This window comes from Momordica charantia, assembly GCF_013281855.1.
Source record: "Momordica charantia cultivar OHB3-1 chromosome 11 unlocalized genomic scaffold, Mcharantia_2.0 BLBB01000011.1, whole genome shotgun sequence".
In the NCBI taxonomy this organism is placed as follows: Eukaryota; Viridiplantae; Streptophyta; class Magnoliopsida; order Cucurbitales; family Cucurbitaceae; genus Momordica; species Momordica charantia.
The window spans coordinates 1,069,554-1,097,184 of record NW_028275159.1 but is presented as its reverse complement, the minus strand read 5'-3'; the positions used below and the strand labels follow the sequence as shown (position 1 = coordinate 1,097,184).

General features: G+C 32.7%; 3 protein-coding genes across 5 annotated transcripts; all 3 read right to left on the bottom strand.

Moving 5' to 3' along the window:
- Positions 1-3,273: 3,273 nt before the first annotated feature.
- LOC111012391 (basic helix-loop-helix (bHLH) DNA-binding superfamily protein) lies at positions 3,274-6,732 on the bottom strand. Of its 3 annotated transcripts, none has more exons than XM_088119333.1 (8): positions 6,714-6,732; positions 6,175-6,339; positions 4,971-5,673; positions 4,505-4,636; positions 4,322-4,387; positions 3,902-3,967; positions 3,749-3,808; positions 3,274-3,673 (listed from the first exon to the last, which is right to left on the bottom strand). In XM_088119333.1, exons 2-8 carry the CDS (start codon positions 6,327-6,329, stop codon positions 3,515-3,517), a joined length of 1,341 nt encoding a protein of 446 aa, XP_087975459.1. In that variant the 5' UTR covers positions 6,330-6,339; positions 6,714-6,732; the 3' UTR covers positions 3,274-3,514. The 3 variants fall into 3 exon arrangements, with proteins under 3 accessions (XP_087975459.1, XP_022142259.1, XP_022142334.1); XM_022286567.2 differs by lacking the exon at positions 6,714-6,732 and adding an exon at positions 6,459-6,692; XM_022286642.2 differs by lacking the exon at positions 6,714-6,732 and having other exon boundaries at positions 3,908-3,967; positions 6,175-6,694.
- A 6,163-nt stretch (positions 6,733-12,895) lies between these two features.
- LOC111008948 (alcohol acyltransferase 9) lies at positions 12,896-15,452 on the bottom strand. The gene is made up of 2 exons (XM_022281833.2): positions 14,978-15,452; positions 12,896-14,041 (listed from the first exon to the last, which is right to left on the bottom strand). The coding sequence occupies exons 1-2, from the start codon at positions 15,419-15,421 to the stop codon at positions 13,100-13,102; spliced, it is 1,386 nt and encodes a 461-aa protein (XP_022137525.1). The 5' UTR covers positions 15,422-15,452; the 3' UTR covers positions 12,896-13,099.
- A 2,344-nt stretch (positions 15,453-17,796) lies between these two features.
- Positions 17,797-23,908, bottom strand: LOC111007330 (Clathrin adaptor complexes medium subunit family protein). Its single transcript, XM_022279669.2, has 13 exons — positions 23,704-23,908; positions 23,296-23,390; positions 22,446-22,649; positions 22,171-22,287; positions 21,955-22,083; positions 20,922-21,048; positions 20,162-20,265; positions 19,984-20,088; positions 19,801-19,895; positions 19,504-19,591; positions 18,567-18,627; positions 18,412-18,485; positions 17,797-18,311 (listed from the first exon to the last, which is right to left on the bottom strand). The coding sequence occupies exons 1-13, from the start codon at positions 23,759-23,761 to the stop codon at positions 18,213-18,215; spliced, it is 1,356 nt and encodes a 451-aa protein (XP_022135361.1). The 5' UTR covers positions 23,762-23,908; the 3' UTR covers positions 17,797-18,212.
- Between the last annotated feature and the right edge of the window lie 3,723 nt (positions 23,909-27,631).

The window sequence follows — 27,631 nt, the reverse complement described above, 5'->3', positions numbered from 1 at the left end:
AGTTAAATTATAAAACTAAAATGAAATCTTTTATGGAAATTAAAAGTAATTACCAAATCAATCTTTAAATTTACAAAATTAAATTTGAAAATACAATAAATTAACCTCGATAAAAATCAATGGATTATAATACTAATGGTAGATATAAAATTGTAGATATAAATCTATCTATTCGCCAAAGCGAACAGTGATGATTTACATATATCTTAGACCAAAAAATTGTAGGTTTGAACCCTCATCCCAAATGTTATACTCCAAATATATATATATATATATATATATATATATTTGTCCATCTCATTCTTTTTGTCTCAAAAATCTTTAAGTGAAGTTGATCACAGTATAAATTTATGTTTTGTTCATTTATTTGTTAGTTTATCTTAATTTAATCTTTAAATATCCACATTCAATTTAATTTTTAATTTTTAACCTCTTAATATTTTATTTTAGTTCCAATTTAAGTTATATATATTATATTCATATATTTTAGTAACTTTCACCTTTCACATAAAAAAAATCACATTTCGGATTAGATTTGGAGATCATTTTCAATTTAATTTTGGTAACTTTAACTAGTTTTAGTCCAACGACGAGTTAATTTTCTAAAAAGTCAACTTTGACTTCAATTTTGATAAAAGAAGATAGAATTAACTCTAATATCTTAATTAAATAAATAAAAATATAATTTAAACCTTATTTTTAAAGAATAGTCTGGGGAGCCAAAAAAAAAAAATCACAACAAGCCAAATAAATGTGATTATTAATTTACTGGAGGGTGTTTGTGTCCTTTTGAAAGGAGAGCAAAACGACGGATAAAATTGGGTCTGGGGAATCTTCACCCTGCATTCGGCTTACATCATAAAAATAAATATTCTCTACCGTCGACGGCGGCGGAGCAGATGAAGGGGTTCCGATCAGCGCCACGTGTATTACAATCGTCCTGAAACGTTCTTGGATAAGGCTACCCACTCGGGGTGGAAAAATATCAGTTTTCCTTTCCATTTCCTCCTAAAAATATCTAGTCTTAAAAAGACTTCGGCGGTGACAGCTCAGTGGATGTGACTTTAATAATTGACGGTTGGATAAATCGTCCTTTGTTTGCATATATAAAAAGTAAATGCCTTGAGCATTGGTTATCTTGCTTAAAACATGCATTCACCAACTTGTTAAAATATATATTTTTAAACAAATTTGATAAGTTTGACTTTATAATCTAATTGAACTTCTTAATATATATATATATATATAATCTTAAAATGTTCTGCCACGTGTCATTTGTTGAAATCTGTCATAAAACCTGATTTGAAAAGTCTCAATACTTCTTAGGGAGAATATCATTAAAAATTTAGAATCTAATCATTAGTTACCTATAAAATACTAAAATAAATTATTTGTAGGTACGTAGGAGTCACATTATTCATTTGAGAGTAAATTTCAAACATCTATTGACTTGTTTAGAATTCTTATTTCTCTTTTACAAGTCTATTACCATTGGGATGAGTGACGAGTGTTTAAAAAAATCAACTTAAGATCAATGAGTTGTTTTCTATTTTTTATCTACCACCACTTAAATAATTATTGAAAGGGAGGAAAACAATTTTTTCAAGTCTAATTAAAAGATGATATTGGATTTGAAGTTGGACGATAAAATAGTCTTTCTTTTTGCACTAAATATACCAAATTTTCACCCATATTTTAAGTAATTCTCAACTTCACGTCAAATAAAAAAGGACAAAAAAAGGGTAATTCTCAACTTGGCCTTTAATTTTTAAAAATTAGCAGTTAGATTTTTCTTTTAATGAAAAAATGGATAGACTTTGTTAATAAAAATTTGATACACCATTAAATTAATATTTAATTTTGAATATGTAGGTAAATGTCATTTGGACACGCTCTTTAAAAAAATATATTTTCTCGGATGGAGTGTTGATGCTGGGATTTTGGTAGACCGGTTATCTCCGCGCACCAACTCGAATACTACGAGACAAAATATCTACAAAACCGAACAAAAATCCTAACCTTGTGTGACTTTAGTCACACTGGCTCCGATATCTAAGTTAGCAAATTTGAAAGTGTAGTTATAGCTTACTTTCAAGGGGTGATCCCCTCCCTATTTATAGTCGATTTGTCCTCAGGATTTTTCAGGATGTCAACCCTAGATTTGATATTCGTGGGCTTTGGGCCGGGATGTCTCCAGCATCGGTAGAGGATCGAGAATAGGGATCGGCTTGGGGGCACAAACGCCACTCACTTGAAACAGGGACTGAGAGGGAAAAAGGAGAGTCGTCGAGGCCCTTCTCGACCTAAGGCCGAGAAGGAGTCGGTGCCGAGGTGGGGTCGGCCCTTTGTTGGGCCGACCTCCGTGTCTTAGGCCGGCCCTGTTGATGGTCTCGATTGTCCTTTTTGATGTAGCGTATTGCTCCATACATAACATACAGTTTAATTAGAATTTGTTGCTAGATATTAATTGAGTTTCACATGTTTAGTAGAATTCGAGATATATTCAATACACGTTCAAATATTTTAATATAATACAATAATATTTAATGAAGCATCAACTTTTTATTAATAATCGTACTAAAAAAATCCTTTTATTAATCATCTAATCAATAACTTTTAAATACATTGAAGCAAATATTGCGAATTTAAAAGATTAAGAACTCATTTGAGATAATTTGGGAATTACCTCACACAATTAGAGATGATTTAATATATTTAATAATACTTTTTCTTCCTGCACAGATTAAATATTAAATATTGTTTTTTAGTTAAAAAACATATGAATTGGGGACTCAAACTTCTAACCTAAGATTGGAGGGTACATATCTGGATTAGTGTTCAGGTTCGAATATATTTTTCTATTTGCTTATTTACAACTAACTTCAGTTATTAAAAATAGAGTAAAACGTTAACAATGAATTTTTATATCTACAATTTGGTCATAAGATAGCAAGTAATTAACAGATCTAGAGTATCGCGCATAAAAATAGTGATATTTCAGACCAATTTTTTCAAAATTTCATACGTAAAATATTATAATTTATAAGAAATATACATGTGTACTTTTAAATTTTCACATGTGTGATTTGTTCATCCTCTCATTATATACATATTTAATTGACGTGTTAATGTTAATAATTTAAAATCGTACTCTAAGTCAGACATTAATAATATATTTTAAATAACTTTTTCTCTTACTAATTTATTTATATCCAATTAAAATCAAAATACCTCATCGTGAGGAAATTTTATAGGCACAAAACCAAGGTAAAATAAGGGTAATGAGATAATGGATAGCCAAAATAAGGAATGTGAAGTTGGATCCAACGGATCATTAACAATACATGAAATGATTAATATTAATGGATCAAACTTGGTCCATTTCTGTATCTCTCCATGGGTTTAAACAGACTGACCAAATTTGCTCCATTAATTCACATTAGAGCCTTAGTCCTTAGAGAAGCTTTAATATTTCTCGACTAATTCAAAATAAATATATTTAATTATATATTTATCAAGAAGTTCCTCCGTTAAACCCGGGTGGCGGCCAAATTCCGCCGCCACCGCCGCCGTCGCCGGTGACGTAAGACAAGCACCCGAAAGGAACCAGGCACAGCCCTCTACTTCTGAGATCTCGATTTGGCTGCCCTTCACTTCCATCCTCCACCGAACTCTGACAAAAAAATCAGTTAGTGGAAGAGAAGAATATTGTATTTTTCTTTTTTATTATTTATTTACTTATTTTTACCCGATGTGTCGGCTTAGAGGCTTTGTTGCAGGAGGGCTTCATGTATGGAACGCTCAAGGTCTGCAATATAAAAAGGTTTAGATTATTTGAAACGACATGAGTTATTAGGGACGATGATTTATGAGAAAGGTAATATATGGGAAAAAGAAGTACCTCGACCTGATTTTGAAGGAATTTTATGTATCCAATTGCCTCCATTAACACAGATGCTGTGTCTGTCTGCAACATCATCAGCATTATTTTACAACGCCAATCTATAACCTATGTTTTTTCACAACAAACAAACAAACAAAACACAGCATCCAATCCTACGAAACAGCTAGCTACGAACTTTACAGTTTACAAGGTATCTAGAATTAGTCATTCAGAAATCTAGCCGCTGTCATTCAAATCTATGTTTTTTTCTTTTTTAAAGTAAAATTATATTCCATTGTTATACTTTAAAATTTTCATTAAAACTTTCAATTTTTGTATTTAATAGGTTATATTGTTACATTAATTACTTGACCACACAAATATCTTACATTTTTATTTTAATTTTGAAAAAATGTTAAACATGATTGGTTGAATTACCTTGCCAAAGGGTGCCACCAATTGTTGGAGGGCTGCAATTCTATCACCTAATTTCTCTTTTCTAACCTGCCCAGAAAAAGAGAAAACCATGCACTGAGTACACTTTTGATGGAAGTAAATAATAATCTTTTTTCTTTTAAAAAGTAATGGGATGAAGTTGATAATTAGTTACAGTAATGAAACCTTAAATGGTGGGCAAGAAGCGCGTGAGTCCAATCGCGTTTTCTTTGAAGGAGGAGGCTGTTGATTTACCCTTGGCTCCATTGAGTTACAAGGTCGCTTTGCTTCTGTTACTTCACTGCTGAATGGTGTCATCTTTAAGAATCCAAAAAAAGGAAAAAAAAAAGTGGGGAGAAGACGAATCAGTTGTTTGAGAGATAGAAAAGAAAGTTGAAAAAAAAAGGTAAAAAGAAAAAGGAAGGGAAAGTAGTTGACTGGGAAAGCAGATGCATTTACAATTACAAATGTATAAAGCTGAAAGTACCTTCCCTTGCTGCAAAAAGAGAGCCCTCTCCCCTCCCATGCCCTCTCTAATTTTATGCTAAAGACATTTCACTTTCTTTTACAATAATAACCCTAAAATCTACCTCCCAGAACAATATAAAAAAAAAAATTTTAATTAACCCAGAAAAAAGAGAAAAAAACTTACTTTACTTGGAATGCATGGGACGCTGGGGATGTGATCGTGATAATCAGGAAGGGTTTCTCTAAAAATACCAAAATTATCCTGCGAGTGGCTGAATTTTCCGGCGGAGGCGGCCAACATATCGGCCGGCGTTTGTAAGTTCAAGTCCAAGGAGTTGGAGAACGGCGGCGCCGGCGATGAGAGGTTCCAATTAGAGACATTAATGCTGGGGTATATTTGAGCGAAGTGGCCTCTATTTGGTCTTGAAGTAGTAGTGCTGTACAATAAATGACCTCCGGGTTTGATGTGATCGCCACCGTCGATTTGGCAGCCGGAGGAAATGAGGGTTTTGATCAACAGCTTGTGGCTGAGATCGTTCAGATCCTCCGCCGGAGAATCGTTGCTATTAGTATTCTTTAAGTGATCGAAATCTTGATTTGTACACGAAGGGCTGTTGTTGTTGTTCAACATTTCTGTGAATTTGGGGAAAGATTCAGCAGCAGAAGCTAATGAGGAAATTTCTTCTTTGATTTTTCCACCCTGCGGGTCATGGAATAAGAAACTACTCCCTGAAGAATTTACACCACTACTCCATTGGAATAACCCCAAATCTTGAACCATAGAACTGTTGAGAGGTGGAGAAGTATTATTTTTCTGCCCACAGTCTCTAATTGGAATCGAAGTTGCTCCATTATTGAATATTCTTGGGTTGTAGTTGCAAGTATTCCTGCCACAACACAACACCAAATTCCATAATCCCCCACATTAAATATTTCCCACATCATCAGCATGCTTAATTAAAGTCGGGGAAGAAAAGAAAAGAAGAACTTGCAAAAACCCTAATGAATTAGCTTCCAAAATTACAGCAATTCAATGGGGTCTTGAGGAAGTTCAAAATATGTCAGGTATTGTTGCTAATAAGCAAGCATATATAAATTAAATCAATCAATCCATACCCGTTTCAGTTTATCTTTTTTCGAGGGGGCCTCGCCCAAATTAAAATTATATATATATATATATAAAAAACATATCAAAATATAGCATAAATCCCCAAATGCAACTTCATAAAAGACTCTCAAACCCTGGTAAAAAAACACAGCTACCCCAAACGCTGGTAATAAGACACACAAAAAAGATATCAATTCGAAAACACAATTCAACCCGTTAAGATATTAATAAACTTTCTGAGATTTAAATCTCGGAAAATGGAAAGAAAGAGAGGACTCACAGGGAAATATTGGGAGTCCAACCATGGGAGGTTCCAAGGCCAAAATAAGATGGGATGACAGGCAAAGAGGAAGAGGAAGAGGAAGAGGAAGAAGGAAGAAGGAGCTGGTCTTGAAGCTGATGCTGGTGGTGATGGAGATTTGCGGCAGACTCCATATACAGCTATCTAGGAAGTGAAATTTTTGAGATATATAAGTAATAAATATTAAAAGGGAATTGAAAGAGCTTGAAAATCCCAAGAAGAGAGAAAGAAAATAAGAGTGATGGGCAATGATCAAAACAAACAAGTTAGCTTTGTTGTTCTAAGTGTTAGGAATCTCTGCATCGAAACAAGGCACATTCCCAGATCATATTTTGCTTTTTTACCCCCCACTTTTCTGCAATTTATAATTTATTTCTTACAAAAGTAGCCTTGAAAAGAAAGAAAGAAAGGGCGTGGGGTTATTCATCCCCATACCCCTCTGACTAACTTTAATTATTTTTTTTACTCTCTCTCTCTTTTTTTTCCCGAATTATCTGCAATTACAGGAAGATGATTACTTCCTCTACGTTATGATTAAGAAGCCCAGCTGCCTTCGATCCCAAGGCTTTTCAAAATTTAAAACAAAACTTTGCCAACTGAAATCATAGCAACCACACGCTTATATAGTTTATATTCTTCTTTTGTCGATCCGTCGGTTTTCCATCAAAATATCTTGGCTCCATAATTCTATTTAGACGACTAATCGTCTTGTAAAGATCATATAACCGATTTGACTTTTTGCTCTGTTGCGTGATCTTATTTATTTACGATCTTTTTTATTTTCAATGTTGTGACATAAATACAAACACTATTTATGCTTTACAGTTTACATACATGAATTGTCAATAAGTTTTCAAGGTTGTTTGAATATCTCTCTTGTAATTTAAAAAAGGTACAGTGAAAAGTCTAGAGGACAGGAAATTACAAATAGTAAGTAGAAGATAAAATAAACAGTTTATTTTTGTAACATATAATTGTGTGGACCTTTGAAGTTTGAAGTTGAAGATTGGGAATTATGTGGACATAATTTTATTATCCACAGAGCCCTCATGTTCTGTAAGACTGCCCCATGGCCATCATTGTTTAGTAGCATGCATTAAAAGTAGTTCTCTTCCCTCACCCGTCAGCCACGTGCAAAGTCTAGCTTTGAAGGCCGAAATAAATACAAAAATTGCTCAACTCATTTTACAAAAATAAAAATAACTTTTTTCAAGAATATGTCATATCACAAATTCAAAGATCTTTGGTTACAGAGTTAGTGACTAACATTGTGACCAATGCTATTGTCTGTTTTGGGCATAACATCTTTATTTTTGGTTTCACCCAAAAGACCTCATACCAATGGAGATAATTGTCATCTCCTATATATCCATGATCATTCTCTTCGCTAGCTAATATGGAACTTTATTGGTGCCGTTGCAGCCATCTTTGCCATCCCCTATGGCATGAGAATCGTCACCCTAAACAACCAAAAGAATTGTGGTAACCACATTATATTCCATACTAAAAATAAAAAGAAAAGAACAACGCACAAAACAAAAATTATTTTCCATTAGCCTTCAAATTTATAAAATTGTTATTACTAAACCATAGTTTTTTCTCTTACAAAAACTAATATCAGCGCTCTAATTCCATTAGTTGCATGGTTTTGCTTTTGTCTTTTAATTTAGGAGTGTCGATCTAATTTTTCAACAAAAAAAAAAAGGTTTGTCAATGACTCAATGCCATGGCTATATATGTTTTAGGCCCCATATTCTCTTCTAGTTTTTTTTTTTTCCTTTTCATTTTTTAGAAAATCGAAACCGAAACAAAAAGAGAGACTAATGTATGATAAAAAAGAGGAATTTACCTTTATGTCACGTTTGCTCTCGATGAGTGGAGTTGTTTAATTTTTTGGAGATAATAAGGAAAATAAAATATTAATTTGATTAATTAATTGTTTTTGTGGGTTCGATGACATAGCAACTTTTCTAGGAAAATTTGACCAACGAATTTCTTACACACATTTTCCTGATCTAAAATTATTTGCAAAAAGTGAGAGCTTTATAATGTAACTTCTAGTTCTCCCCACCATCGTTCACCCTTCCCTTTTCTTTTGTTTTCTTAGGGAAAACCCTATTCTAAACACATCAATTTGAAACATATATATTAATTAAAAAAACTAAAATATACGGAGAAGCCTAATCATTTAATAGACTCATTCTATCTTAATTTAAATATAAATCAATGTTTAAAATAAACCCAATGTAAAATTTATGAAGGCAACTAAAAGTTGTGGTGACAAAAAAAAAGACTTAGGCCATGACGTGGAAAAAGAGATAGAATAAGAGGATCGTGCATCATATTACAAGTTAAGTTTTTTTTCGTTTTCTTATGAAATTTTGGATGTTCATTACCTATCCATCAATCTATTGAGGCAGATTTAAAATTTTAAAACTTGAGTTGGTAGATCAAATGCGAGAAATATTCTTGTATAAGGTGTGTGTGAGGTTTATTTTATTCATTGTAATAATCTTTATTCTTATAATATAAACTTACAGTGTGTGTGTATGCAAAAGATACGACATATAGCCCTATTAATCCGTAAAAATTTGTAGTATAATTTATCTTCTTTTTCTTTCCTTTTCCTCTACTTTTATATATTATCATTGCTGCTCACACTTCCAGAATTTAGGATCTTCCAAACCTTCAAATTCTCAAATGAAATAAATATAAATAATTATTTTAATTTATGAATTGATACTTAGTCAAAACAATAATTATTAGAAACAATCAATCTATTTACACGAAGGGTGAAAATGCATATAATGATTATAATATACTAATCTTGCGTCTCATGCAAAGATTAAATTGGAGCGATCAGAGATAGGCAACGGCAAATCTAAGCTATTTAGATTCGTGTGGGGGTACGAGGGCCATGGAGCAAAGACCTTTTGCTTTCAAAATCTTTGATTATGATGCTATTGAAAAATTAGAATTTTGTGTCACACCCATACCCCTAAGTGGCAAGCAGCCAGATTTATTAATTTCTAACCTACAAACCATATATTGCATAGATATATATTATTCTGTCTAATTTTCCAATACATCTCAACAACTATCTCCTCAAGTTTCATTCAAATATTTTGATTAAAATACAGAAGTCTAATAATAGACGGTTTAGAATCGTACATTGAAAAGAGAAGATACTTTATAAAGATTTATAATATAAGTGTACTGTATGAATATTGATATATTACCAATGATCCCACATAGATGGTATAATAAATTCAACTTTAGACGCCCTAAATATTTAAATTCTTAGAATGTTCTTCTTTTCTCTCTTATATTCATTAATCCCGGGTTAGATTTTGGATTTAAAAATCACTTTTTTTTTTCTTTTAACTATGTTACATTATAAGTGAAAATTAAAGAAAGAGAATAGATCTCACATTCACATCCTATATAATTGAAGTTAATTAAGAATGATTCACCTTAGAAAAGATGGGTATATGATAATTTGAAGATAAATAAGTTAATTAAGTATGATTCACCTTAATGAAAAGACCTATAATAATTTGATGAGGCCCACTAAGAATCACATCAGACTAAAAAGTTGATGGAGAATGTGAGATCAGAGAGTATGGGCAAGCTCCTCTCTCTCTTCTCTGCTCTTTCCTATCTGCACATTTTATACATTAATATGCTTTAAGTTCATACCATAATATTATATATATTTGACTATTTATATCTTTTCATTATTTAAAGCTTTTCTTCTTTTTATAGAGTGCTTTTACCTTTTTTGCCCCTTTACTTATCTTAGCAGCAACTTCTCATGTTATGTTCAAAAATATGCATTCCCACTAAAGCTTGCTGCATTTTTCTCAATATATATTAATTTAAGACACATTAAAAACTTATTAATCCTTTAATCTCACTTTCTGATCTGATTTACTGGAAAGATTCTTCCCTCGAAATAATACTTGAGTCTTTGGTTTAAAAAATTACCCAAAAGTATTGTTTAAATTGTGGTAAATTTTATCTTTTTCATGTCTTAATCTTTTTTCACTGTTCTTCACTTTACCAATGAATTCAATGTTAACTTTGATCAAGAAACCAACAGTGTAAATTAAATGGAGTTCGAGATTTTGTATTTTAATAATCTTTTGAATGCTTTAAATTTTTATGTTGGTATAGTCCTTAAACTTCACATGTTTTAGTCTTACTATTAATTCTTCCTTAATCATAAATAAATTCAAAGCTTAGGTCTCTCATGTAGTAACTGTTTTTTAAATTTTGTTTTCAAGAATTAATACATATTTCCTTTCTATTTATTTAATATGTAACATATTATTCCCGCATAAACTTGTTAACCAAATTTAAAAAATAAAGACCACTTTTTTAAAACTACTTTAGAAAAAGAAAATTGACTTAGATTTTGAAAACGTTTTTAATAAATAGATAAGAAAGCAAACAAGCACCTAGATAGAAATAATGTTTAACTAAATTTTTCAAACAAAAATCAAAATCAAAATAAAAATAATTATCACATGCACTCTTTAAAATCTAACCATAAAATTATCAAATAGACTCTTAAAAATCTAACCATACATGTAAGTTCAATAAATGTTAATTCATGTTGAGACTTTTACTCATCAGAGTAATAAGCATATATAACAGGCATCCACATTCCACACTAGGTTCATGTCAAATATTTTAAATTAAATTAATGAATTATAATTAAATAGATTAACAGAACGTCTGCATGATTATATGAGGCAGGTGCAGGTTTTAATTAATTAAATAATTTCCAAGAAAAAAAAAACTTTTTTTTCTCTCTTTAGATTTTAGGGTTTTCAAAGTGGTAACTTTTCCCTCTCAACTATTCTGCCTTTTCCCTCTTTACTCATATATATATATCTTTTAGCTTCTTTCTATGAGCAATTTCACCAACAGTATCTCTTATAGTACCACACCCAGCTTTTACATGTCTCTTCTTTCCTGCAGGAACATGCTTTTCATAAATTCTTGAAAATTAAGTTTGTTTAGATTTAAAAAGAAAATTTAATTCTAACAAAATTTGAAACCTAAAGTTTTTAAAAATATTTGAATCTGATCGAGATATTAAAAGTAAATGAGTTTTTTTTAGTATAACAAGTAAGAATAACAGTGTTCAAATTCATGATCCCTTATCGAAGATATATATCAATTACCGCTACGTTCATGTTCGTAATAGGAAAGCAGATTATTTAATTAACTAGGAGTTGACAACGCTAAGTAATAATGTTCCACTTTGAATATAATAAAAATTAAAGATATCTGATTTTTTTTTTTTTTTTTAGTCTTTTTGGGGCACAGCCCCTTAAAAGAAGGGTTTGAAGTGGGGGATGTAAAGGTGGGTTTTTGAGAAGAAGACAAAACATTGGAACAGGAGAATATTTGCTTTCTAAAATTTAGGGCAGGGGGATAAATAATTTAAATGCTTAGGGGCCATACCCTCCCCTTGCCTTCCTTTTGCACTATTTTATAGATCCAAAGAACCTGTTTTTATTGCTATATTATATTTGTTAGCTATATATTATATGCTTTCTCATCGTGTACTTTAAATTTTTTTGTCACAGTATTATTATTCATTAATTTAAATTGGACTAAATTTGAGATATGTTAATGGTGTGACTACGTACAGTCCTATATAACCAAGTGAAAGCGGAAGAAAACAAAAACAAAATTTATGAATTTAATCCAAAAATACATTCATATAAATTTGCATTCGAAATAGTCGAATCAAATTTACTACCCTATCTATGTGGAATACATGATACATATTAGGACCCAAATTAGGACGAAATTGGTAATTTATTTTTTGATTTCTTAATATTAATTATTAGAAAAACATAGGCATGTTGACATTGTTTTTGTGTCTTTTTCTAACCAAGTATGGTACAGACATCCTCTTTCCCCTGGGTCCTTTTGCAATTTCCAAACAAGAAAAAGAAAATAAAGCTTTACACATTAATGGCAGAAGAGTTTAAAAAAAATTGCGCTTCTTAAAAACAAATCCCAAGTGGTGCGGTACACCACAGCAAACACATATAGAGAATAAAGGGGGCATCTATGAACAGAAGTTTTGTCTTTTTTCCAACCATAGTAATTAAAAAAACATATAACACATTAAATTATATTGTTTTCCATTTTTTCCAGTTATATATAATACAAGTTGACCTATTGAATTTTTGGTTCATTCATTTGTCTCTTTTTTCTTAAATAAAAACTATTAGGTCCACTCTCTTCCCCATCTTATCTTTTAAGTGCTTCAATAGACAAATTAAAAAGATAAGGTCGGTTTTATTGATTACATCTCAATTTTGGCAATTTTTGCTTTAAAGATAAGATTGTGTGTTATAACTAGACATTTCAAAATGGACTACATTTTTCCAAATCAAACAATGTGAACCATATTTACTCTAAATTTCCCATTTTTCAATTACAATACATCCACATTTAGTCTTATTCTTATTATTGAATCACTTTTATTTTCTTTTTAGTGAAAATATATTAAATACCCTTTTAACTCTTTTTACTATATAAAGAAATAAAATGCTATTGTTCCGTACTTTAACCACCACTAACAAGTATACAACCTATTAATATCAAGGCAATAATTATTTTCAAAAATTAATTTAAATAATTTGCTTCACGCCCAATAATATAACCAAGGTCATACTCTAAAGGACATAGATAAATTATAAATGAATATGCCAATATTATGAGGCAATTTTGAAAACAGTCCTTAACAAAGAGGTAGATACACTCTCACGTCACATGCCCTTTACAATACACACACAACCATTTCTGTGTGGTGAATTTATTTTGGGCCAATTGGGCCGTAGATCAAACGATGGAAGGCCCACATAAAATAGCCCATTTATTTAAAGTGGGCCAGTCCAGGTCCAGCCACTGATTTCTCCGTTAAGACCTCCGTCTCTTCGTCGGAAAAGTACTCTCCCGTCATATAATACTCAAACTTCTCCACCACGTTCTCCGGCACCGACACGAGCACTCTCACCGCTTTAACGTCTCCGATCACCGACAGAAATAGACAGAACACATCGCTGGCCAAAGGACCCATATGGAGCGGCTTCCCGACCCCAAAATCCAAGTCCTGCAGTCCCAATTTTGACCAGTCGGATATAACAAAACTAACCGACAAGTCGGCAAGCAGATTCTTATCCTCCAGCAGAACGATCATCGACTTGACGTAATCGTCATCGATGATCGATTTCGCGTTTTGCACTAACCGGATGACGCCGTTTAAGTTGTCGGGAACGGCCAATTGGTCGACAGAATCCTGGGCGCATCCGAGAACGAAGGCGTTTCCGTAGTAGCCTTGAGGGATTTTGGGGCTGAGTTTGTTGCGGATATTTACAGGGAAGAGGAGCTTGACGTGGAGTGAAGGGGGGAGATCGAGGGAACGAATCCAGGAGCGCCACGTGTGCGAAGCTAGGGTTTCGAATGTGGTGCAGTTTGAGGTCGGCGGGCACAGGCTCTTGAGGCGGAGGATGCGAGCGGCGGTGAAGATTGAGGAAGAGGGGATCAACGGCTGAGATTGGAGGGATTTGGTGATGTCGACGTGCCAGCTGGCCCGTGGGGTTTTGGTATACTGGGGATGAGCGCAGGGGATTTGAATTGGGCCTTGGTGAGATAACACGTGGCGGCTGTGTAAGGGTGAGATTGGTGGACCGCCGAGATTTGATTCGGAAGTTACGTGGGCCCAGGCATGCAGAAATTGGGACGTTCCGACGCCGTCGCATAAACAGTGATTGATCGCGGTGCACAGAATCATAGCTCCGCACCGGAGATATGTGACCTGAAAATTCTCTAATTTTTTAAATACAACCTACTTTTTTTTTTTTGTTATATATTTTTTTGAAAAGAGATTAGCATAATTTTAAATTTCTACATTTGATTTGGAACGGTTTTAAAGACAGATTGTGACAAACAAAATTGATATTGACCATGAAAAAATTATGTTTGAAAATAGAATAGAAAATAAAAAAATCAATTGTTCACGGCCTTTCGTTTTTTTAATTGAGAATACACTAAACGGATTATCAATGTCTAAATTTTCTTTTTGATTTCTTCTAATCTATACTTGCTGTTAAAACACATTTCTTGTTCTTACCCTTCGGTTGAGGTAACATTTTGATTTGCAAACTTTTGTTTTATAAAATTTTAGTACTTGAACTGTTAGAAATATAACAATGAACTCTCTTTCACATAAAAGGAAAAAGCTTATGATAATTGAACCATATGTATAATTTATAATTGAACCAAGATTGAATGGTAACAAGTTAACTTTGTAAAGTAAAGTGAATAATGTAAGTCCTTTTTGGGACTGAATTACTATAAATTTTTTTGGTCAAATATCTCTATTTAGCTCTTGTTAATTGCTAGAAATTATATGAGATTTTTCTATGCATAACCACCTATACTCACTGATTTAGGCGGTAAAGGCTCTTCTTAAGGAGAAAAACGATTATGTAATCTATATAAATTTATAACACATTTGTTTTGTTATATATAGTTTTTCTAAACATTATCAAAACCCTAAGCCAAATTTTAATTTTCAAAAGTTATTTTTTTGTTTTTGAAATTCGACTTGAAATTTAAATATGATTTCAAGAGATATGACCTAAAGAATAAAAACCATAGTCTTACAATTAAGAAAAATAAAAATAAAATAAACTGTTCTTATATAATTTTCTAGGTAAATGGAAGAGAGAGAGAGAGAAAAAAGTGCAACCTGAAGAACAAGAGGAGGAACATGGGTGAAATTTAGGGCTTGGACCTTATACAAAAGGGTTCTCCAAGACCTGTTTGGCTTCCAAGAAAATGAGAGAAAATCGTGAGAGTCGACATCCAAGAATGCTTCAGCAAACAAAGCGCCCTCTCCATTACAATCAACTTCAAGCTTCTCGCCGCCATCGGGACGCCTCCTCAGCCTCCCGGCCAGCGGATAGTAATCCACAAGAACTCTCGAGAGACCCCATTTTAGCCATTCCGATTGGATCGATCGTCGGAATACGAACAAAAACTTTATTGAAAATCTTAGAAAAAGTTGATCGTCCAGATCGGAAAGTGGTAGAAAATGCTTCGGAGTTTCGCTGCTTGGTTTGATCAAAACGGGGTCGTTTTGGTACACGCAGTCTGGGAGTTGCAGAGATTTTTCTATGACGGCCTTTGCCATTGTTTTCCTCTTAGTTTGAAGGACAAAAGAGGGAGATGCCGAGGACTTTATGGTAATCAACATATTTATAGTATCAAAAATAGTAATATTATTTATATTTTCACTTGTAATTAATTTAATGCTCCAACTTTTTCACTCAGTATTTTTAGTCATAATGTGTTTCACTTGCTTTCAGTTTTTTGGATAGGCTTTGGAATGTTGATTAAATTTTAAAAACATAATTTACTTTTTAGTTTGGGATGTACTAGTATTTCTTATGATTTGCTTCTTAAATTTGAAATTATTTAGAATCTATTTCACTTTGAAATTTCTTAAAATTAAAAAAAAAATTATTTAGTTCTTAGAATTTTGAATACCATTTGAGAAGTAGAGTATGAAACCAAAAGAAAATATTAATGAATAAACTTGGTTTTTTTTATAAATAGAACATAAAACTCAAAATCATTATCCAACATCCCTTCTTTTTAATTAAATATATGTTAATACTAAACAATTTTATTTAAAAAATAAAAAGTGAAATCAAATTTGTTATACATTAAATAACTTTTATCATTACCATAGACTGAACATTGAATGAAAGTGAAAGCTGTTCAATGTGGACACCATAGTGTGGCAATCAACGTAATTTTTAATTTCTCTTTTCTACATCTAACATTATATAAAATATTATCATTGTTACAATCCCTTCGAATAATTGTCAAAACGAGCATAGTTCAACAGTAATTGACATATACCTCCAACCATGGGGTTGAGAGTTCGATCCCACATTCTCTATGTGTTGTACTAAAAAAAATCATGGGAAAACGATGATGTCAGCGTATTCTCCAACTCAACAGGAAACCAAGTGAAAATGAAGGTGTGAGGAGTGAGAGTCAAAGAAAGCAGGTCTTTTGTACCAATTTCAAACGGCTCTTTAACTTTTGTGTTGTGGTCCACACTAATTGAAATCCTCCCTTAGCCTCCCCATGGGATGAAAATAATATCTTGTCACAAGGACATGCATGATTAGATTAGATGCTTGTCTAATTATTATAGTAAGGAATTTTGAATTTGTATCACGAGTAATGATAAAGCTTCTCATTCCTACTATTCCAAAATGTTAATTAACATAGACTACTTAAGTCAACTTGAACATAATTTAACTAAATAAATTATAAAGTGACTTTTTGTAAGGTTAATGGTTCAAATCACAATCTAGTTCATTATCAATGAATTCAAAAAAGAAAATAATTAATTAATTAAAGCAACGAAGACTAAACTTTTTGCAACTAGATGAAATCTTTTTTTATCCAATAGAAATAGTCAAGTTTTTTTTTCTTTTTTACACGAATAGTTTCACAATTGATCTAACCATGTGGGAAAAAAATGTGAGATCTAATAAAATTGGTTTGATATCATTAAAAAAATATTTTACCAAATAAAATGAAACTTTCTAAGCAGTCTCGATAGTACAATAATCAAACCAAATATGATAGCACTTGATCATCTGGTTCCCACGTATGACAAATATAGAACTATCCCTAAATAGTTGCCATTTCCTGCCATCACTGCCTAATTTTAGCACCTTTTATCCCAAGCTAGAGGCCAGCTTGGACGATGAAATGAAATCTGATCCTTAGCCAACAACAAAATTTCTTGATTTGAAAGCTTTGTTCACGGTCAGAAAATGCTCTTCTCTCTATAGAATTGAACACATTCGATGTATTTGACTCGAAATATACCATATCATAGGTTACCGCTGGACCTCTAATCGACTTTTTCAGGAAAAATCAACTTTTTTGTGACTGAAATGATGAGACTCCCATTTTTGGTTGTCTATGGCTTGCAGTGAAAAATATCTTATCGTATCCATTTGAAGTGAAACTGAAAACCACATAAAATTGAAAAGTACTCCGAAAGTGAGAGTGAAACCAAATAAAAATTGGAAAATTAGTCAATATCTATCTTGCTGCAAGCCTCCACTGAAAATTTGATGGTGGTCAGTCAAAGATGGATGCCTTGAACAATTTTCTGTAGACTAGGCTAATTGCAGAGAATTGATTTGGTAGACAGAAAATAAAATCATGGGCTGTGATTAAAATGATTCAAATGCTAACCAAATATATGTACTATTAATTCCCTTCCTCTTCATATACTTCATTCTAACATTGAATGTAATTTAATATTTCGTCAATTCGCTGCTAGTCCTTTCATTGTCCAGTTTTCTTTTCCAGCATCTTCTTTATTCGCTACTAAACTAAAAAGCTTGAACTAATAAGCCAAGCTCACTTCAATGAATTCAACATAATCGCAATAAACTCAGACTTATGGGCTCAAATATTAGCATAAATCATTCAAGTAGACCATGAAGTGAGGAAAGAATAACGTTATAAAAGTTAAAACTCAAAACTTCATATCCTAATACTCATCCATCATTAATTCGAAAGTATAAACCAAATACATCAAAATAAAATTTAAGAGCACCGACCTGTCCTACAACTACTAGAATATGGGCTATTCTGGCTGAATGCATATGGCCATAAGCCACAGTTTCCTAATTATTACTTTACAATGCAGTTTGACATTTTGATAGCTCAAAGCATGCCGCTGTGAACATTATCGACCGCAGTTATCCTGAGAGATCCACTGGAAGGGTGGACACTCATACTCTACAGAAGGATAAAAATAAGTTCGCATATGCACCAAATACAGCCTCAAATAACCACCCACAAACAAAGGTTTATTTTGCTTACTGACAGCGCAGGTCAAAACAATGAAAGAGAGTGAATTGAGTTTGAAGAAGGTTTTACATTCACAACCGAGCAACGTACGAATTTGCTTGCGTCACATATCTCACCCACCTATAGGGATTATAGGTGTTAGACTTCTTGGCTATCTGCAAATACTTAACCTGCGAGTAAAAAGAGGAGATATTGGCATCTTAATCGATTATCAAAGGATATGATCAGAATATGTATAGGAGATGATTCAATTCTGTTCAGATAACATGCCTGGAGCCTTGAAGCGTTGTACATTGGAATTGTGAAGGTCATACTAACAGGTCCAGCTTCCTTCACGATGTTTCCTGCCATAAAAAATATGTTTTAAATGCATGTGTTTACTTTTTAAGAAAAATATCTCGTTTGTTAATGTACGACATATTTACCATGTGATTCTTGTGAAAATGTGAGCCTTGCACGCAAAGTATGTTCAGATCCACCAACAATCTGCAATATGATGCTCCTATCAGTAACAATAATTTAATGCAAAAATCATGCTGATGATCAGATAACAAGACACTGGCGTTCTGTTTGACCCTCAATAGTTGAGGGAATATGCGAGGTGGGGCAAAAAGGGTAATAGACAAGGAAGATTGTAGTGTAGACTGGGAATATTGTGATTAGACTCCAAATCCCCAAATATTATACATGTAAGCATGTGAGACAAGAGGGGCCACGTAATTAGTAGGGAGGGGGGATTTTGTGAGGGCCCTAAGGAATATTGTTAGTAAGAGGGAATTATGTGCAAGGGCTGTGACGTGAAGAGAGGAGGTTTTAGAGAGAATGTTTGCTGAGGAGAGGGTATGTTTTTGCATTCTAAACGCTGTAACGCTCTATTGAGTGCTTCAGGGAGAGTTGGGGAGCTCTCGAATCTCCCCTGTTTTGATGATGCTCTCTTTTCATAAATAATAGTAAGCCTTATCAGATTGTAATGATACAATCTGTTAAATTGCCATTTAACAAGCTGGTCTCTATAAGTCAAAAGAATTTTTTTAAAAAAGAAACAAATAGCTTGTTTAAATATATGAAAAATAAGGCGGCAAAAGTCTTAATCCAAATGAGTTTCGGAAAGGCTCTACAATCGGCAGTCGGCACATACATAAGACAATCGATATAAAAGAGTAAATTCTAGATATGGAAGTAACTTACAAAGTATTAGATGATTAATGTATAAATTGATAATAATTCATTGACTGAAAAATAAAGTAAAGAGACAAATCATACGGCCAGAATAACTTACTACTTGGGCTATCTAAAATTGTCGATAAATATACCAGTAAAAGAAGCTCATTAAGAGGAAAAAAATTAAGGGAAACGTCTTGCCTTCTTCAGACCCCATTCAAGCCTCTTGTTTGCTTCTTTAAAATCAGTTGTATTTCCTACTGCTCCGGGTTCCAACTCAAAGCTGACTCTGAAAATGTCATAAATATTAGAGCAACTTAGAAGGATTTACAGTATCTTGAACTTTCTGTGCTTCATCAAAGAAACGAATGATAAAAGCAGCAGGGATTATTTAACTAAACTCCAAGCAAAGAGATCAAATCACAACCAAAAAATGACATCTATTCACGATTTACCCTTTTCTATGCTACACCACACATTAAAAACTAAAAAGGATACCTAGTCGTGAAAGTTGGCAGTGGCATCTGAACCATAATTGTGTTTGCTGTGATGCTTGAGGGAAATTCAGCACGAACTCTAAGAATTACTTCAGCCTGAAAGAATCGGTCCTTTTCAATAACACTAATCCTGAGGAATGTTAAACATACAGTCTGTATAATGCAGGAGGGAAGTTATTTCAACCTTAAGGGACCCTGCTTCTTCAATTAAGGCGTTAATACGAAACGGAGGCTTGAATTCTTGAGTCATTCGATAGTTCATGACAGGAAATTCACCTTCTGGTGGTACCTTTTAAAATTGTATCAAGAATGAGTCTAAATTCACAAGTTAAAGCAAATAACTTGTGTCATATTTTACTAACCAAGACCAAAGTTCTGTCAATGTCAAAATTATCAAGATGCACAGATTCATGAAAATTACAATCATCAAGGATAACGGACCCTCCACCAGATGAACTACTATAATCTGTCAAAACAGGACGAAGCTGGATGAGTCCCAAGAAAATGCAATAGGTTGAGAAAAATAGTAAGCACTCAAACAAAAGAAATATACCCGATTGATCAAAAAAAAATATCAACCTAGCTATTTCTAGAGAACAGAAACAAATAGATATCAAATACTTAAAATATCGAAAGAAAAAAAAACAAAAACAAAAACAAATTGAAATATGAAGGTAGCAATTTGTACAACTATAATCACCTATCATGTATCTTTGTAGTAGATAGAGAACAACTGGAGAGCAAAAAGTACACACACAAAATCATACATATATGTAGGAGAGCAAATAATAAAGAAAACTCATAGAACGAGATAGAATTCACCTTTATTTATTCATAAACAGAGGATATATAACTTCGGGGAAGGTCATAAACTTCCTAGCTCCTATATGCTCTTTACGAATTCTGTACTTCCCTAAACAGTTACCATCCTTCCCATCACACACGCACACAGGAATTTTAAAAATAAAAATATATATATATAATAAAAATAAAAACACTACCCATGCTAACTCAAAACCCTAAAATCTCAAACTCCCTCAACTCGCTTTCTCTGATTTACATGAATTATCGATGCCCTAACAGAATAAAGAATACACAACCAATAAATATGCAGAACCTTACCATAGATTGACCTTCCACTTCTTCCAATGCTCAAGTCCTCATTAAGAGCAAGTCGAATTTCTGGGTTACCCGTGAGATAACTCTTCATTTGAATGGTACCATCAATCTCTGAAGTAAGTATATAACCCTGTAGTCAACATATAATAATTCATTATGGAAACACTGATGTAAAACAATATGTACATTTACCATGATTATTATTATTATTATTTAGTTTAAAAGAAACCTCACTTTCATTGAGAAAAATGAAAGTATACAAGGGGCATACAAAAAGACACAGCCCAAATAAAGGGGTACATTTACCATGAACTATTGCAACACATTGTTAGATAATTTTCCTTATCCTTTAAAGGTGAGGTGTTTGCCACGTGTAGAATAATAGCATGGTACCATTTAATAAGATGCACCAAAGAAAAACTATCAATAAGTAAAATAATGCTCACAAAGCCATTTCTATTAGTTTAGAAAAATTACTATAAATCGATGAGTTATAAAATCTCCCTAACCATTTCTAATGAATCCCACTTTTAGGTTTTAACAAGTAATAGTCTACCTCAATCACTGACCCCTTCTTCCTATGTTTACAACCGCTACATCAAAGCAAACTAACCAACTACTAACTTTCTCCTCCATCCAAACCCTATTATTTAAATCCAGTCACAGCTGCACAGGGAAAGGTTTTCATGCAGCAGCCACCAAAGACATACTTTAGATAGAATTGTGCAGGGTGCATCTTTTTTTCACTCTAAAAATTTGAGAAGGTAATGAATAGTGAAGAATGAAGTATTGTTTTTCCATTGTACATGAGATAGGAAAACCACATGAAATCTCTTTTCTCATTCACATAAGTCAAAAGTATGCAAGCATTAAATGCTGGTGTATAAAAAGTAAAGTTAAAATAATCAAATTAACAGCTCCACCTAATTTGCATTAAGAACATCCATATGAATTTTCTGATAAGTCTAACTGAGTTGAAGATAACAAGGAAGCATAACTGAAGCTGTAAAGAATAATATGAAATACAAATACTCACACTCGAGCTGAATGTAACACTAATCTTCTCGATTATGTCAACAAAAATTTCCTCTCGTTTTCTACCTCCAGGCTCATTTGCAACCACAGACTTAGTGACAGCCGTACCAGGCATCCGTTTGCTCCCTTGCTTCAAAGAGACAAGTACAGAAAGTCCATTAAAGAAACATATAAGAAATAAAACTGGAAAAAGATTGTTACATAGTATAGAAGATACCACAAAAATGGAAGCCGGACCAAGAGGAGGCAAGCGTGCAGCATCAACCACAATGGGCTCATTAAATACATATGACTTCAGAACCTCAGTTGAGGTTGTTTGCACATAACCAAAATCCTAATACCAAATGAAAACCATATAACAAGATGCATGTATAAAATTTAATGTGTTACTATCACACAACACAAAGTAAAAACTTGCCACACAAAGGTAGAGCAAAAATAAGTTAAGTATGTAAATCCAGAAAAAGGATGGGGAAAAAATAACAAACTTACAATAACTTCATCCAGCAACTCGTACACAAGAACAAAGTTTTTCCTGAGGGAATCTTCATTGAGAACCCCAAGGTAATCTTTGATTACACGTGCAATTCTTTGAAGAAGTTCAAGAACAAGAGAAGGCGACGCATTGATCCTTGTTGTAGCAACGAATAATAGTCCAACAACCTTCACATGAAAGTAGTTCACACCATCCAAATTCTGCCACCAAAGAAAGATGACACCAAAAAAAATGTAAAAATCAAAATATATGTGAAAGAAATTGTATGATCAAAATATATATCATTGAGCAGATAAGTCAAAAAACCACACAAAAAGAGAATGTAATCCAATATCTGTAATGCATAAAACTATTTCGTTTATAACAATTATTCCAGCATACTTGCACTCAACGTCCTATTCCAAGATACAGAGTCCATAGCCTGCACAGGCTGGTGGAATGCAGGAAACAGACGGACAAAGATATCCTAGATTCCATAATAGCTATAAACAGTAGTCAGTAGGTAAGGGACATTGCTGCCTATTAAGAAAAATCATAAAACTTAATGGTTTGTAAAAATTATATCAGCATACATTGCACTCAATGTCCAATTCAAGACACAATCGATAGCCTACACAAACTGGTGGAACGCATGAACGGACACACAAGGATGTCATAGATTTCAACATAGCTATGATACAGAAGGTAGGGAACACTACTGCCTATTGGGGAAATCATAAAAAGAAGTTTAACAATTGGCTTTAATTTGAATCTGCATTTCGAAATTCTTAAACACTCCAGCGAGTGTGTGTGCAGCAGACAAGATGCCAGTAGACAACCATACAGTCAATACAAGAAAATACCTACAAAGACAGGTGGCGCATCTCCTTCTCCGTCTTCCTTCCAGAATTTCACTTTTCGGAAAAAGATCTCAGCACTTCCTTTCGGTACTTCGCCACGATCTGCATGCATTTAACAATAATCACGACATATTAAAGAGATGTATTCATCGCATCATATTATAGTTAAATTTCATAATTATAAGCTGTAGTGCCTAATTTCCGATTGGAACAACAGTCCAAAACAACAAAAATCGCATCCTCGAAACAGAACAATTACAAGGATTAAAGTTCTTTAAGAACGCCATGCTTTCTGATTCAGAACAGATTACATGACAGAAAACAGTAAGCAAATTGAAACCAAAATCGATGCAATTCAGAGAACGGGAGGAGAAAAAAACTAAAAAAACCTCAGATCTGAACAAAAAAGACTCACAATCTCGGAATACAATGTTATCGCCTCTCTGCGAAAGCACGAAGAATTGCGAGATCATGGCCAATAACTCAGCAACCGTGTCGAGTTTATCCAAAATTAGTACCGTCTTCGAATCGCAGAGACAGCGGGCGCGAAAGAACTCAACTAGATGGGAGACTCCAAGCACTCCCTTGGGAAGAAAGTAGACTCAGACCTGCTTGCTGTTTGCCACGTCGGTAAACGTCACGAGAAAATCATGTGACTAATAGAACAAAGTTGGGCCGACAATTCTAAGCCTTATCTCCCCGGCCCATTTTCACTGTGGGCCTTGAAACTGACCATTTGGGAAAACTGCAAGCCCACAAACTAAACCATTGGAAAAATTGCCAGAATGGTCCTTTTAAATAAGGTTAATTGACATTTGGCAAAAACTTTTAAATATTATAAACATGGGAGAATGGTTGGGTTTGTAAGAAACAAAATCTCATATTCGCTAGGGGAGAGAGTGATTCATGCTATATAGATAAAGGACAATTATCTTCGTTAATAGACATTTTGGGTGAAACCAAAAGTAAAATTGGGTCATGCCCGGACAATAGCATATCATTGTGTATTATTATGGAGATAGTATTGGTTACGTTCGAAAATAGAAATCTAAGATTTGTTTTTTATTTTGAAAAATGTTTTTTAGAACTTATAATTAAGATTCGTCTACTTGTTTCAGACAAACTGAATGAAAAAATGGTGAAACTGGATGCTGAATTTGGGTATAGATTTTTTTTTTTTTTATGGTCATATTTGCAATATCCAAAATTTCAATTAGACAGGGTAAGACAACGCCAATTTATGACAACAAATTCTGAATATATTTGGTGATATTGATTCCAAATTATTTCATAATCTCATCCATGAATTTTGTTATGAAGTTATTTACCTAATATCATGTAAAAAGGAATAGTAATAAATTGTGGATTTCTCAAAGGATCGTAACACTTTATTATTATAGGGACATTAATTTTTAACCACCAAAACTATATTTAAATTGGCAAAATCATTTACTTTATAAAGAAAACGATATCATCTTGGATCTTCTTTTGGGAGCTTTTTTCTTATATATGTGTGTGTATAATTTTTTTTTTTTTTTAACTTGAAAATTAGTGGTTGAAAGGACAAATGTCAAAGAGCATTTGGACCAAAACCCAACAGAAAGAGAATAACGGTTGCCAAAAGTAAAATTAAGGAATGTGATTCTGAGTCTAGTTGCAAAGCAAAAAATTGGATTCTGAGGAACAAATCTTGAAAGCATCATTTTTAAAAAAAAGAAAAAGTTGTTGATATCTCTCTTGAGGTTATCATACAAACAAATTTTCCCAAAAGAAAAAATAGTGAAATGTACTACAGTCAAACACGACCTTTTGCAAAAGCATGACTTGAGAGCACATTCCTAAAAGAGATAAAATTGTACCTTGTTTGATACATACATACTTTGCTTCCTTTCTAAAGGAGGGCCCGTTTTGACGCACATGTTCTATTTTGTGGCCATCGCTACCTGGGATTGGGCTTGCAAAATATCCTAGCACCGAAAATTTCCAAGGTGTACCCCTACTTTTTCTTTCGAAAGCTAACACTTATAGTACATGTGAGGGTTTAATTTTTCTACTCTCAAATTAATAATTTTATAGTTAACCATTTAATCTCTATGGTTATGTAAATCCAGTGGTAGTTTTGGTGAAACATTTTGGATAGTTGTTAAACTTCCTCGTTACTGAATGATAGCAATCAAAGAATTAGGATTTCGTCAAATCGTGGTTGAATCTGATTCTTCTCAAGAAATCTTATTTTTAAAAATTGAAATTAGGAAGTTCTGGTGTTTTACCTGTATTTAAATTTAACTTTGATTTCGATTGTACTATTTTTCTGTAAAAATTTTAAAATTTATGGAAATGAATTTTATTTTATATTATTTAGATAAATGCATTGATGTAATATTAACAAATGTAGAAAAAAAGGACGGTAAAATACTAAAATAAAAGGAAAATATATTTTTTACCTCTAAACTTATCCAAGTTGTATCAATTTTTACCATAAGTTTTTAAATTATCAAAATGCTCTCAAACCTTAGATAAAGGTTGCAATTTTTACCTCGTTTCAATTTCTATTAATTCACATATTAATTAAAAAAAGAGGTAGTACAGACATACGCGGAATAGGCGAAGATTGGACACATATGGTAAAATTAAAAGTTGGTAAAAAAAATGGATAGATCTTTTCAAATTTACGTATAAATTGATATTTTCTGTAAAATAAACTGTGGTGGTTGAAATTTCACATTTACCGAACGACCGAATAATGGCTACATCTGCCGCAAGCGGACGAATTGCAGTAATAATAACAAAACGAAGCATCGAATCGATGGCGATAGTTGTGTGGAAGAGAACAAAGTAGAAAAAAACAATACCGAATCGTCGAGGAATATCGGTGGGCCACCGAAATCATATCTCCTGAGTTAATTATTTTTAACCCCATCCCTTGTCTGGGGTTAATTTCGATCAGTAAAAGGTTGGTGCAGAACCGAAACTTCAAAGAGGAAATTAATGGAATATTCTAAGATGCTTATTAATTAATTAAGTAAAATTAAAATTAAAATCTATGCGTCGCTATCATGGGCCAGCGGCCAGCGCCAAGCCAACGCCACCGGAGAACGGCTCCCTCCCATCACTTGCGTCAATGATTGACAACAAATATTTAACATCCGTTTCTTCTGTGTGCCTCTTTTCTAATAGATAAAAATAAAATTTCATGCCTCCGACCCATTAATTCAATAATTATAAAATTTATATTTTGAAATAAATATAAACGGGAATAAGGAAAAAAAATATTTATTTTTGTTATTTCTAAAATTTGTATATAATTTTAAAAATATTTTTAAAGAATAAATAAATAATGGTCAAATATTTAAGTTTGTTAATAAAATTGGAAAGGAAAAAACAAGAAAGAATTAGCAAAGCCATCCTTCGAGAAGACAAGGGAATCTGTTTTGAGAATCCCACTTCTCTAACTTTCCCACCACCCTACAAAATAAACGCCCTATTTTGGGAGTTTTGCTTTTCACTTTCAATTTTCTAAATTTATATTTTTTATTAAGATATGTTTGAAATTTATATTTTTGATTAAGATATGTTTGAGTGAAATTTTTTCGTATATGAATTAGGATGCATTTTCGAAACTTAATCCCAAATAAATTAGTGTCTCGACTAAGTCAGATTTTGTATGGGAGATTGTGCTATAAGATTATAAATGTCTGACTACTCACCTATATTTGAATGGATAATTTGTTGTAATAAAGAGGTCAAATATAATTGCAATTGTTACTATTTTCCAGCCTGATATATGTTTTAGTGATTAGGTCATTATTATGTGATGATTACTTTCTATTTACTTTTCCTTATTACTTTCTTTTTTTGGGAGTAGATCCTAATATTTTCTATTGTTCACTTCTTTCTATTTTTCTTTTCTATTTTTAAATAAAACAATATACCTTCTTTTATTTTGAAAAAAAAAATCGTATAAGATAGCTTTTCGAGAATTTAAACTGACGATCTTTTAATCGAAAATATATGTCTTAAAACAGTTGAGCTATATTCAAATTATATATAATTTTCTTTATGCCTATAAATTTATTGATAAGGATAGTGATTTTTTTTTTTATCATAGTGAATATATTTGCTATACTTTTACACTTCTTTTCAGTGATGGTGAGTTTTACCTCTGTCGTGGCCGTAGTTTTTTCGTGTTAGATTTGATCTCCACATAAAATTTGCATTCTTTACCGCTTTGATTACTCATCTTTGTCATTGTCATCATCGATTTTTGAAGAATTAAGATTTAACGTTTCTTTTTGCTGATGCTCCCACACATTATGAAGGCAACCTTTTCTATAAGTAAAGAT

Coding starts and splice junctions, on each gene's coding strand:
- LOC111012391 (XM_088119333.1), bottom strand. CDS start 6,329: ATGGAGTCTGCCGCAAATCTCCATCACCACCAGCATCAGCTTCAAGAC. Junction 4,637..4,970: donor TCCCATGCATTCCAAGTAAA/GTAAGTTTTTTT, acceptor GGATTCTTAAAG/ATGACACCATTCAGCAGTGA. Junction 3,809..3,901: donor TCCTTCAAAATCAGGTCGAG/GTACTTCTTTTT, acceptor TTTATATTGCAG/ACCTTGAGCGTTCCATACAT.
- LOC111008948 (XM_022281833.2), bottom strand. CDS start 15,421: ATGGCAAAGGCCGTCATAGAAAAATCTCTGCAACTCCCAGACTGCGTG. Junction 14,042..14,977: donor TTCCTCCTCTTGTTCTTCAG/GTTGCACTTTTT, acceptor GAGAATTTTCAG/GTCACATATCTCCGGTGCGG.
- LOC111007330 (XM_022279669.2), bottom strand. CDS start 23,761: ATGATCTCGCAATTCTTCGTGCTTTCGCAGAGAGGCGATAACATTGTA. Junction 20,266..20,921: donor AAGTGGAAGGTCAATCTATG/GTAAGGTTCTGC, acceptor CTGTTTTGACAG/ATTATAGTAGTTCATCTGGT. Junction 20,089..20,161: donor TTGACAGAACTTTGGTCTTG/GTTAGTAAAATA, acceptor CAATTTTAAAAG/GTACCACCAGAAGGTGAATT.